The sequence below is a fragment of the Neomonachus schauinslandi genome, chromosome 2, assembly GCF_002201575.2.
Source record: "Neomonachus schauinslandi chromosome 2, ASM220157v2, whole genome shotgun sequence".
Lineage (NCBI taxonomy): Eukaryota > Metazoa > Chordata > Mammalia > Carnivora > Phocidae > Neomonachus > Neomonachus schauinslandi.
This window is the reverse complement of record NC_058404.1, coordinates 148,759,787-148,773,101: the sequence shown is the minus strand read 5'-3', so window position 1 is coordinate 148,773,101 and position 13,315 is coordinate 148,759,787. Positions and strand designations below refer to the sequence as shown.

General features: G+C 37.5%; 1 protein-coding gene and 1 pseudogene across 1 annotated transcript in view; one reads left to right on the top strand and one right to left on the bottom strand.

Annotated features, from left to right (window-relative positions):
- Window positions 1–13,315, bottom strand: part of LOC110591485 (transmembrane protease serine 11F) — a 68,621-nt gene that overhangs the window by 15,760 nt on the left and 39,546 nt on the right. Inside the window, exons 4-5 of the mRNA XM_021702406.1 lie at window positions 2,249–2,316; window positions 490–653 (exon numbers count right to left, since the gene is read on the bottom strand). Coding sequence (XP_021558081.1) covers window positions 490–653; window positions 2,249–2,316 — 232 coding nt within the window. The remainder of the gene's footprint in view (window positions 1–489; window positions 654–2,248; window positions 2,317–13,315) is intronic.
- On the top strand, window positions 9,872–10,583 carry LOC123324056 (annotated as a pseudogene).

Here is a 13,315-nt window from a genome sequence, read left to right as displayed (position 1 = left end):
AATCTAGAGAACCTCTTCATAGATCATGTCAATGGTTCGTCCTCTGGGGGTAAACCTTCATAAAGGTGTTTGTTTCCCTGATACTGTAGAAGCTAACCCTGGGAACTGACCTGTAAAGATCTCTGGGAGTCAGAACACCTGTACTTCAGTTCTGGCCGCAAGGCTGGCTAGTCCCATGTCTTATATTTTCCTTGAGTCTCAGCTTCCTTAAAATGGCAGAAAATAATACCTACCCTCTCATGCTTTTGAAAAGATCCAACATGGTATATCGGAAAAAACTTAGAAACCTTAGCAAAAGCCCTAATCAAATATGAAAATAAATTCCTAAAATTAAACTTTGCCTTATAGTGAATTTTTATTTAATTTTATTCCACACTGATATGTGTATATCAGTGGTGAAGTCTTAAAATGAGAGAAGATACTGACCTCAATTCTTATGAAAAGTAAAGAGGAATACAAGGGAATCACAAAGATGGTAAAAGGACTTACATGTGAGTGTAAAGGAAGGTTTGTTTATAGTCAAAGGCAACTGTTTTGTCTTCAGACTTTGATATAAAATCCTTTCAATTTTTTTCTTGATTCGCTCAGCACTATCAGTAGATGGGTATCGAAACATGAGCACCATAAGAATTTTCACGCCATGTTCATCTGGACTGAAGAGCAAAAAAGCAGATAAAGCCACCTCTCTAATCATTAACTATTTTTACCTATTAAGATTCACACTAAATTTTAAAAAACAATGGATGAAATATATGTACATCAAATTTCTAAATTATCTCGAGAAATACTGGCTCAGATATGTAGCTGAAAAAAATTGTTCTTGCTCTTTATTTAGCTCATAGCCTGCGGGGGGGGGTGGGAGAGGAGGAGATGTTCATGAAATCATGCTTTATATGCACTTAAACAATTTGCTTTTCAAGACATTCTGAGCCATCATAACCAAGATAATTTTTCAGTACTGGTATGACAGAGACAATGCTTTGTGTTCATGAAACACAGTTACCTTTTCCTCCTGAGCACAGAGCAAGATTTCATTTCCTGGCCTCCTTTGCAGTTTATTGAAACTCAAGTGAATTCTGGACAATGGAATGTGGGCAGAAATGATGCACCTTACCTCCAGCCTGGCCCCTGGCACCTCCCATACCACCCTCCATGCTTTCACTCTTCCCGTATTTGCCAACCAGATGCTGAAGATCCAGTAGGCAATTCCATTCCACATCTCTCCCAGCACCCACATCCCTGCTGCCACTCCCGACTCTTTGGACTATTCCATGGAAATGAAGTAAACCTTTATTGTATTAAGTCATTTATTTTGGGGGATTTGATGGTCAGTTAATATGTATTTGATAAGTGGATAATTACAGAAAACACTTATTAAAGGAAATCTTTTGATAAAGGGATCACATATTATACTATAACGTGTAGGTTTAGAAAGCCTCTAGTTGACCTTTGAGGATGAACTTAACCTTAAAACAGATAAAGAATCAAAGAAGGAAGGAGGGAGGGATGGAGGGAGAAAGCAAAGTAAGGAAGGAACAAAAATAGAGAGCAGGAGAGAAGAAAAGGCAGGGGCTCCCTAACCACATGTATATGTACTCTACCATCAAGAAGTGAAGCAGACAAATAAGTATTACAAATACTTATATTTGTATATTGATTGATAGCCACAGAAAAAGTTTAAAATTTTTCATCAAAATAGGCAGAAAACAAGATATATTATTCCAGCAAATGCCAAGCATTTTGGACATCATATAAAAAGTACATTCAAGATGGATTCTGATAATTTATTTGAGTCTCTTACAACAAATATATGTTCAATTTAGGCATATTGCCTTTTATCAGAACATAAAAATGAAAAGATTAGAAATAATAATAAAAATCCAGTGGCATTAAAGAAAAACCTTATTGCAGAGAAAGTCATCATCTGTTGTTGTTGGATAGGCTTAGAAGGAGGATAATCAAGAAGAGCTGGTCTACATTCTACCTAGCCCTGGGCTGAAGGAGCAGGTGCCATTCCAGTGCCATTCCTCCCCTTCCAATGTCTAATAACTGGCATCGCCTCTTGACATAGAGCACTTTACATCTTCCTGTTGTAACTGGGAAATGTCTATGCAGTATAAGCTGCACTGCTCAGGATTTATGAAATCTCTGTGTTCCTGCAAAGATTTGCCTGGAGAAGCTGGGCAGTCATGTTGATGGAGTGCTTCTTAAGGGTACTGGTTTGAAGTTGCAAACTAAATTTACATACCTCATTTTGATAACATGAGATTTGATAAACCGATCTCCTCCAGAAGAATGTTGAAATATCCTAGACATCTGGTTAGAAAAATTAAATGAGAGTATTAGTCAAAAGAAAAATGTTACTCCTTTTCTTTTCTAGAGAGTTGAGGCAAAGACAATTTTGGTTTATTCCCAGATTGGAACTGGTTTATCATAGTGGTAAGACTAAAAGAGGTTCTAATTCTTGCAGAAACGAATAACCTTAACAAAATTGTGCAATTTTGTCAAGCCTCTGTAAAACAGGATAACAGTATCCACCTCACAGAGTTGTTTTGAAGATTAAATGAAATAATGTTTATCACACATTTCACACCTTGCTGGGTGTAAACTATTGATAATGTTCATTTTGATTATTGTCAAATTAATTTAAGTATCTGTGCTATTTTTAAAAGCAGCATCCTCACTTTTAATTTAATTTAATGTAATTAGTTTATCTTTTTGAGAGGGAGAGAGAGAGTGAGCCCGTGCAGGGTAGGGAGGGGCAGAGGGAGAGGAAAAGAGTTATAACCCCAAGCAGGCTCCACACCCAGCGAGGAGCCTGATGCGGGGCTGGATCTCACGACCCTGAGATCACGACCTGAGCCAAAATCAAGAGTTGGACACTCAACCGACTGAGCCACCCAGGCGCCCCAGTGTCCTCACTTTTAAGAAAACCCACCCTAAATTTGTCTTATTCCCAAATATGGAAACTAGTCCACTATTTGTATCAACTCGTTTCTTTCTTAAATGATTATCCCATCACTAAAGCAATTTGACACAATAAGTAACAATACTGTCCTTTGACTCTGACACCCTCACTTGTTAGTCACCATTCTGTGGCAGGCAGGCTTTCACAACTGGTACCAGCTTTGGGAATAAGTTTCACCACACTCCATACCATCAGCATTTTATTACTCAGCTTTTCCAGCCTGAGCCATTGAAGGATTTGGATGTTCAGTGAGCTGATTTCCTGGAACCTAATTCTCAAAAGACTGTTGAGGCAGTGCCTCACAGTAAAAAGCACTGGACTAAGAGTCAGAAATGAGAAATCACAAGTCCACATAAGTTTACATAAGGTCCACCTCCCGGTAAATCTTGCCCTGCCCCCAATACTACATCCTCCGGGAAAGGGGAATATTGCCTCCCTCCCCACAAGATTTCCCCCTCTCCCCAACTCCTTTAAACCAGTAACACTGTTCAGTAGATTTTATCAACTAAATATTGAATCTCCCCCCCTTCCTCCAATTCCACTGCTATGGTCTGGTATCAGCTCCTGCAAAACTTGTGCCTGGACCTGTGCAGTATCCCCTCACTGGTATGTTTCTGTGATTCTACTCTGTCCTCTTCCCCCCAAAATGCTACCAACCAGGATGATATTCCTAAAGTGCAAATCTGAGTATGTTATGCTCCTGCTTCAAGCCCAATGTCTCCCTCAGTGTGAGCTCCATAATCTTATGCCTTCATCAACCCTTGCCCTGCCTCTACCTTCAAAGCCCATTTTCTTTTTTTTTTTTTTTTGAAAGATTTGGTTTTTTGGGTTTTTTTTTAAATTTTATTTTATTATGTTATGTTAATCATCATACATTACATCATTAGTTTTTGATGTAGTGTTCCATGATTCATTGTTTGTGTATAACACCCAGTGCCCCATTCAGTACGTGCCCTCTTTAATACCCATTTTCTTATCTACTGAATGACTTACTCTTTCCTAATCCCACTCGACTGGTTCATACCTCTGTGGCTTTGCACATTCATGTCTTCTTCCTACAATACACTTCTTTCCTCTGGCAATTCCTTTAATGACAATTTTGTTACCATCCAGACACTCCAGGGACAAATAAGTTATCTTTGACTTGCCCTCCTCAAAGTTCAACACTCCTTTATTTGGGCCACCCCAGCATCTTGCACATGAGGCTGTTATAGTATTTATCATACCAGTTCACAGCTGTGCCTTTCCCCCTCCAGACTGTGAGCTATATGATGGTAGGGAGTGTGTCTAATCCATCTTTTTATCTTCAGTGTTTGGAACACTGCCTGGCCCACAGTAAATCCTCAATGCATGTTTGAATAAATCCATGAATGAATAAATGAATTGAGAATGAACAATATGGTAAAGGGAAGAAGATAATAACACACTGTTTTGTTTTATCTGCAGGTCATGTTGCCGAGTATAAATAGAAATCCATGGGAATCTAAAGCAAGGTGGGAGCCAGGAGACTCCAGTGGTGACCCCTTTTGTATGGTCCTTTCAGGGGTTTGGATCACTTTTGAGTTATGTCACTTATGATTTCACTAAGCTTCTCTGAGCTCATTTTATTTCCATATCTCAGGGAACAGGGAGAAAACCTGATGTTAAGGTCTCCAGCACTTTATATAAATGTCCTCTGAAATTCTGAACTGTGCACATAATGGCATTTGGGGAAAGGATTAGGATTCTGTCATATCAGAGTATAAGAAAGTGCTAAGAATCTATTCAAACTAAAATATGATTATTAGCAAGATTATCATTCCCTGAGGAGTCGACCTCTGTTTTAAAAATGGATAGATTCTGGTACAGTACGGTATTGGTATGCCCACTAATAATAGCTTATGTGTACTAAGTTCATACTACAGGGTATGCATTGAGCCAATTTCTTTGTTTAAACCTTATGCCACCTTAGGAGTAAAGTGTTTTTCTAATTCTTATCAGCTTCATTTTAAAGATAAAGAAACTGTGTCAGAACACTTGCCTAAGGTGGCATAGAAAGTGCTGGTTCTGGCATATAAACTCAGGGAATCTGGTGTTAGATCTTGTGTTCTTAAGTATATTAAGTGACATTGACAACCCTTATATACTTATATACCTGATGACAGATGTTCAGGTTGGTTGTGGGTGGAGAGTCCTGAGGCAGGAAACCCTTAAAGAAGACCTCAGATACATCTTTTATTCCCTGAATCTAAACCTCATAAAAGATCATCTCTTGGGGGGCGCCTGGGTGGCTCAGTTGGTTAAGCGACTGCCTTCGGCTCAGGTCATGATCCTGGAGTCCCTGGATCGAGTCCCGCATCGGGCTCCCTGCTCAGCAGGGAGTCTGCTTCTCCCTCTGACCCTCCTCCCTCTCATGCTCTCTGTCTCTCATTCTCTCTGTCTCAAATAAATAAATAAAAAATCTTTAAAAAAAAAAAAGATCATCTCTTGGGAGGTTGCTTTTTATCTGCTTCTGAAAAACTGTTCCTTTTTGGACACCTAGTCATCACTGTAAGCAATTTCTGGAGAAAATTAACTTACTGTTTATATTTTTCTACTGAGAACTCAGTAATATTACATTTAGTCAAAATTACAAAAACTAGTTGTATCCTTCCTTTTTCATGGTTGAAACCTAAGAATAGATTTTTTTTTAGAGATTATTCTGTTTAAAACAAGATAGAGTCTAAGCTAAAATGGGAAAAAAGTTCACCTTAAAATCAGATCCCACTTGGAGTCCTTGGTTTGTACTCCAGCATCAAAAACCAAAATGACATGTTTAAAACAATACTTGTGACTCTGACTAATAATACATCCAGTTACTATCTTCCACAAGCTTGAGCTTGCACCTTCCCTCTGGCTGGGAACTGCATACAGATTAAGTCCTCATGAAAGATCAGTAGTTACTGGATGCCAGCTAGGGAATCCCTTTCCATGTCCACCCATGAAAATAAGTCAGGCAAGCTCTACAGATTTTCTGCTACTGTCAGGAGAATATGTAACAACAGAGGAAGGACATTTAAGTGATATCTGAAAGATCAGATGGAATAAGCAACAAAAAGAGTAAGATCATGGGACAAACTTCCAGGTAGAAGGAACAGAATGTGCAGAGCCTCCAAAAAGAAGGCCAATATGGTTTGAGAACAGTGAGCAAGGAGGAGAGCCAGAGCATTAAGTTCCTTGGAGGACTTCATAAAAAGCTGGGATTTTATTCTAAGTACATTTGGAAATCACTTATGAAATTTTAAGCAAAGTAATATATATGTTTATAAAAGGTCATCTGGTTGCTATGTAGGCAAGATATTAGAGGGAGCTTGAGTGGAAGCAATGATTATGGTGAGCTGCCTATATGAGGGATCACATTAGCTAGGTTCAAGATGGAGACAGTGAATTAGAAGTAGAAACATCATTTGTGAATGGATTAGACATGAGGATAAGGGAGAATAGTATTCTAGCAACTAGATGGACAGTGATGTCATTGGCTGAGTGGAAAAAAAATAGGAATTAGAGAATGAGAAAGGGAACAACTTTTAAGAATTGGATTTAGATATAACATCAAGATGCCTATGAGAGATCCAAGTGGAAATGTCAAGTAGACCACTGAATGCACAAGTCTAGGGTTCAGAGATATCTGGGTTAGAGATTAAAATTTTAGAATTAAAGTTATTGTATATTCATCAGTACTATTATGGAAAATTGTCTTTTCCTGCTTCAGTTAATTCCTGAAAACATATGACTATAGAGTAGATGTAAGCTGTGTCATCTGCCACGTGGAGAAAGCCTGAAGACATTGTTTGAGCCTCTGAATCCCACTATACCTGAAGTCAAATGAATCTCTAGATTTTCCCAACAATCTTCCCTCCTTCCTTCCTTCCTTCCTTCTTTCCTATCTTTGACTTGTTCATTGGGTTTCTGCTACTTTCTACCCAAACTGTCCCATTTATTATGGGAATTTACAGAGCAATAGAAGACAAAGAATCAAAATCAGGATCATGTCTTGGATGATCTGGAGGCCTAGGCCAATGGGAATTATATTGTCTATAATCACTTACAAGCAAATAAATTTTTTTCCTCTTAAGAGATTTATTAAGAAGCTGAATTCACTTACAGACGATGAACTGTGGTAAAAGAGGAATTGTAGCAGCTATTTGTTCCCTATCTAAACTTCATTTACTGGGCAAGTACACTAATGCTCCAGCTTCTATATGTGTTGATTGGTAATAGCTTACACCAACAGTTCTCCAGAGACGTGCCCTTGTCTGACCTGACTTATTGATGTCTGGTAGCTTGTGCTTCACCTTCCCTGGACAGCCCTTGTTGGTATAACTCAAACAGCCCAGCCCTCTTACCTCTGGGTGCAATTACCTCTGTGATGTAATTTAGTATTAACCTTTTGGATTATTCTAAGCAATGATATTCAAAGTGAAGCTAATGATTCATTGAGGATGTAAAAAATATTAGAACTTCTATTTATATTTATTTTTAAATTTAAAAAAACAAGTTTTCAGGGGCATCTGGGTGGCTCAGTCATTAAGCGTCTGCCTTTAGCTCAGGTCATAATCCCAGGGTCCTGGGTTCGAGCCCCACATCATGCTCTCTGCTCAGTGGGGAGCCTGCTTCTCCCTCTCCCACTCCCCCCTGCTTGTGTTCCCTCTCTCTCTGTGTCTCTCTCTGTCAAATAAAATAAATAAAATCTTAAAAAAAATAAATTAAAAAATCAAGTTTTCAGAGCACTAGCCCCAAGGTGTGGAATCTTACTGGGAATGCACTAATTACCTAAAGTCTCCAAGGGGAAAGTAAGGGTCAGTTTGTTTTAAAATGATATCTAGCTCAGTGCTAGTCTTAGCATAGATACTCAGTAATTCCTTGCTGTATTGCATTGAATTAAATAATCATACTTCACTCATTGATTTTAACATAATTAAAATAGTAACTCTTAGCAAAAAAAATTATTATCTTGTTTTAATTACTATATTAGTCTTTTTTTAACTCTGCCAAACACAGTGGAGCACATACCAAAATATAAATCCATTTTTCAAACAAAACAGTTCTGTGGCAAACCTTACCACACATCTGGCTTTGAGATTTCAGATGGGCCTTGGGGCAGAGAATGATACTAGAGAAAATAACTATCTTTAAAAATCTTTTGTTGAACCTAACATTGGAACACCTAAATATATAAAACAAATATTAACATAAATGTAGGGAGAAATAGGCAGCAATAAGATAATAGTAGATAATTTCAATACCCCACTTAAGATAATGAATAGATCATCCAGTCAGAAAAGCAATGCAGAAACAGTGGACATGAACAATGCTATAAACCAAATGGCCCTAGCAGACATGAATAGAACATTCCACCCAAGAGCAGCAGAATACACATTCTTTTCAAGTGTGTATGGAACATTCTCTAGGATAGATCATATGTTAGGCCATAATATAACTCTTGATAAATTTAAGAAGATTGAAATTATATCAATTATCTTTTCTGAACACAATGGTATAAAACTGGCAATCAATAACAATAGGAAAATAAGAAAATTCACAAATATGTGGAAATGAAACAACACATTCCTGAGTGACCAATAAGTCAAAGAAGAAATCAAAAGCAAAAAATTATTTTAAAAAAAAGGAAAATTCTTGAGATAAGTGAATGTGAGTACACAACATACCAAAACTTGAGCAATGCAGAAAAAGCAGTTCCAACAGGGAAGTTTACAGTGATAAACACCTACATTAAGAAAAAAGAAAGATCTCAAATAAACAACCTAATTTTATACCTTAAGGAACTAGGAAAAAAAAAAAAAACAACTAAACCCAAGGTTACCAGAAGGAAGGCAATAACAAAGCAGAGCAGAAATAAATAAAATAGAGACTAGAAGAACAATAGAAAAGATCAATGAAACTAGAAGTTGGCTTTTGGAGAAGATAAACAAAATTGACAAACCTATAGTTAGACTAAGGAAAAAAGAGGGAAGATTCAAATAAAATCATGAATGAAAGAGGAGACATTACAACTGACACCAGAAATAAAAAAAGGATGATAGGAGCCTGCTGTGAACAATCATAAGCCAACAAATTAGATAACATAGAAGAAATGGGTACATTCCTAGAAACATGCAATCTACCAAAACTAAGCCATGAAGATACAAGAAATCTGAAGAGACCAATAACAGAAAGGAAATTGAACCAATAATCAATAATCTTGCAACAAAGGAAAGTCCAGGACCAGATGACTTTACTGGTGAACTCTACCAAACATTTCTTGAATTGTTGAATTCTTGAATTCAATCATCTCAAACTCTTCCAAAAGTTGAAGAGGAGGAAATACTTCTAAACTCATTTTATGAGGCCAGCATTCCCCTGATACCAGAGCCAGATAAGGAGACTACAAGAAAAGTACAGGTCGATATTCCTGATAGAATATAGATGCAAAAATCAAACAAAATACTAACAAACCAAATTCAACAGCACATAAAAGGATCAAACACCATAATCAAGTGAGATTTATCCCTGGAATACAAGGATAGTTCAACATAAGTATATTGATAAATGTAATACACCACATTGACAGAATGAAGAATAAAAATCACATGATCATCTTAATGGGGACAGAAGCATTTGATAAAATCCAACATCCTTTCATGATTAAAAACTCTTAAAAAATTAGGCATGTACCTTAACATAGTAAAGGCCATATATGACAAGTCCACAGTTAACATACTCAATGGTAAAAAGCTGAAAATTTTCCTGTAATCAGAAACAAGACAAAGATGTGCATTCGCAACACTTCTATTCAACCCAGTGCTAAAAATCTCAGCCAGAGCAATCAGGTAAGAAAAACAAAAGTCATCCAAATCAGAATGGAAGAAGTAAAATTCATCCTCCTTTGATACGGAGGACTTCACTGAGAGGATGATGGCCTATGTGCCTGGCTTTGCTCACATTCCAAGGGGTACAATAAGGGACATGATGCAGAAGCTCTTAGGGCAGTTGAGTGGTGCCAGGAAAGAAGAGAACCTGCAAACTCGGAGCTCTGAAGTCCAAGGTCTGATGCCCATCTCCACATATCCCCTGCAGTGGCCCAAAAAGCTCAAAGAAGAGACCAGGGATTCTCCTACATGCTGCTGCTGGAGACACCCAGGATGAGGCAGCCAGTGCTGAGGAGGAGCTGCTAGGGGTGCATGTACTCTTGGAGGTGCTCCCTCCCTGTTCAGTGGAGCAGGCCCAGGGGATGCTGACCAAAGCTCAGGGAGACTTGGAAGAAGTTGTGCAGATGCCGGTAGAGGGGAAGGAGGAGGGACCTCCAACTTGGAATGGCCCCAACCAGGACCTGCCCAGATGCTTCAGAGGCCCTCAAAAGGATGAACTGAAGTCCTTCAACCTGCAGAAGTACATGATGGTGGATAGCACAAAGGATCAGAAGATTTACCAGCCCATAGCTCCCAGGGAGGCCCTTAAGAAGCTGATCCAATACATCAACAACCAGGTAGTGAGCACCAAAGGGGAGTGATTCAAAGATGTGCAGAACCCTGAGGCCAAGGAGATGAAGGTCACATACATCAACCTCAAACTAGCCAGGAAATACCATTTCCACTGAGGAATTCACCCGACTCTGTCAAAGCCTTTTAGGCTCAGATCCTAGAGGGATGCAGGAGACCTACACCCTCACACAGGGCCTGCCCTAACTCCTGTTCCCCTTCTCTATTCTGCTCTCTACTTCCTTGCCCCACAGTGTTGACCTCCTCTTGGAGCTGCCCATGGGCACAGTAAAATTTGCCCCAAGGGTGGGTGGGGACAGGGGCAGTAAGGAAACTGGCTTCATAAAAGGAAAGTGAAAGACAAAGAAAAAAATTGCAGTTAAACAATATAAGAAAACCTTTCAGCTAAAACCTAAGGTATTAGCTTAATCTGATGATAAAAAATAAAAGGTCAATAAATTGTTGTCATCATAAAAGATATTGGAACTAACCAGAAAACCCCTGCTTGCTTATTATGCACAAATCCACATTGCATAAAATTTTAATTGTATTCATTGTCCTTTGGGAAAGTTGAAGTAGAATGAGATATAGTAAAGAGAAAGGAAAATAACATTCAAGGATTTGGAGGTATTCTTATGGAAGGACATTTAGTTTTGATTCTAAAAACTAGTTGTTAATTTTAAAATGGTAAACTTTGATTACATGCAAATAAGGAGATTTTTGTCCAAGATGGCAGATTGACTATATATTCTCTCCTTTTTTGAAAACCCATTAAAATTATGTTAATTATTATGTATGAAAATGGAGATAAATCTGTAACACTGACAAAAACCAAAAAGATTTCTTTAGTAGGTGACAGATTCAACACTTTTCCTGAACTCAACAAATGAAGGAAAAATAACTAATAAAGTAAGATGAGGGAAGTCACATACTGGAACAGGATTTTTCACCCTCAGCAGTATTGACATTTTGGGCCAGATAAGTCTTTGTTGTAGGGAGCTATCTTGTGACTTGTAGGGTGTTTTGCAGCACTCCTGGCCACTAGATACTAGATGCCAGGAGCACTCCTCCTTCCAGGGTGACAACCAAAAAATGTCTCCAGGAATTGCCAAATATCCTTTGGGAGACAAAACTGTCCCTGACTGAGAATCCCTGGACCAGACTGTGAGTCACAGAAAAGCAGCCAAGAAGAAAGACTATCTGCTCTAAAAACTTTAGGAGAGACTCAGAACTTAGAAATACCAAATACAAAAAAGAAAGGACATAAAAAGGGATTACAAAAACCAGTCATATTTCTATATACCAGTAAGAAAATGTTCTTTAAAAAGATACCAGTTAACAATGACAAAAAAGAACCTCTAATATTAAATCTAATCAAAGATGAACAAGACCTTTAACAAAAATATTTTAAAGCTTTATTGAAATACAGTAAATATGTATAAATAAATGAAGATGTCAATTATTTCTCTAGACCTCTAGATTTGAAGCAAGCTAAATAAAAATCCCAGTATGAAGGGGTGTGTGTGTGTGTGTGTGTGTATTACTTGATATGGAAATGAAAAGGGTCAAGAATAACCAAGACATACCTGGAGAAGATGGTGACAAATTCAGGTGTACTGGGTTGAATGGTGGCCCCCTAAAAAGATACGTCTGTCTGGGAACATGTGAATGTGACCTTATTTGGCAGAGTCTTTGCAGATTCTATGTTAAGGATCTCAAGATAAGACCAATGTGGGTTATCCAGGAACATCTTGAATCTAATGATTCTAATCTAATAATCTAATGCCCTTATTGGACTGCAGAAACACAGAGAAAAAGGTTAAGATGGAGACAGAGATTGCAGCTATGTAGCTGCATGTCAACGAATGCCTGAAGTTACCAGAAGCTGAAAGACGCAAAGAAAGATTCCTCCCTAGTGCCTTCCAAGGGAGCCAGCACTGTTGATACTTTGATTTCAGATTTCTGGCTTCCATAACTGAGAGAATAAATTTCTATTGTTTTAAGCCACTAGTTTATGGTAATTTGGTACAGAAACACTAGGAAATTAATATAACAGGTATCAACACTTATTGTCAAACTATAGAGGTTAAAACATTGTAGTATTGACACAATGCAAAACAAGCTGATCAATGGAACAGAATAGAGAGCACAGCAACATCCCAATTCACGCATGGAAACTTGATTTGTGGCAGAGATGGCATGGTAGATCATCCAAGAAAAGACTGACTGCTCAATCAGTGGTACTAAGAGAAATGTTTATTCACATAGGGGGAAGAATGAAATTAAATCCTTAAGTCAAACACATATGCAAATATCAATTCCATGTAGAATAAAAAAGGCTTAAATGCAAAAAGGAAAAATGATTTTTTTTAAGACAGTGATATCAGGATCAGAAAGGATTTCTTATACAAACACAAAGAATACTACTAATAATAGAAAAGAATGATGTATTTAACTATATTAAAATTTAGAACACTGTTCATTTAAATATATTATAAAGAAAATGAAAAGCCAAGCCACAAAATGGAAAAAGATTCATTTCCCAAAATGAAGGATTCATTTCCCAAAAAATGTTTCTCTTTTTCCAAAAAAATGTTTCTAAGAATAAATTAAAAGACAAAAATATAATAAGAAATGGCATGTTACACTGTATGTTAAGTAAAAAGAAAAAGAAAAAAAAAGAAATGGGCAAAAAAATCATGAGTAGCTATTTATAAAGGACAAAATGCAAATGGTTGATGACCACTGATGAACATTATTAATAATAGGGAAAATGCAAATTAAATTCACAAAGAGTTACTATTATACATACATACATACATACATACATACATACATACATACATACATA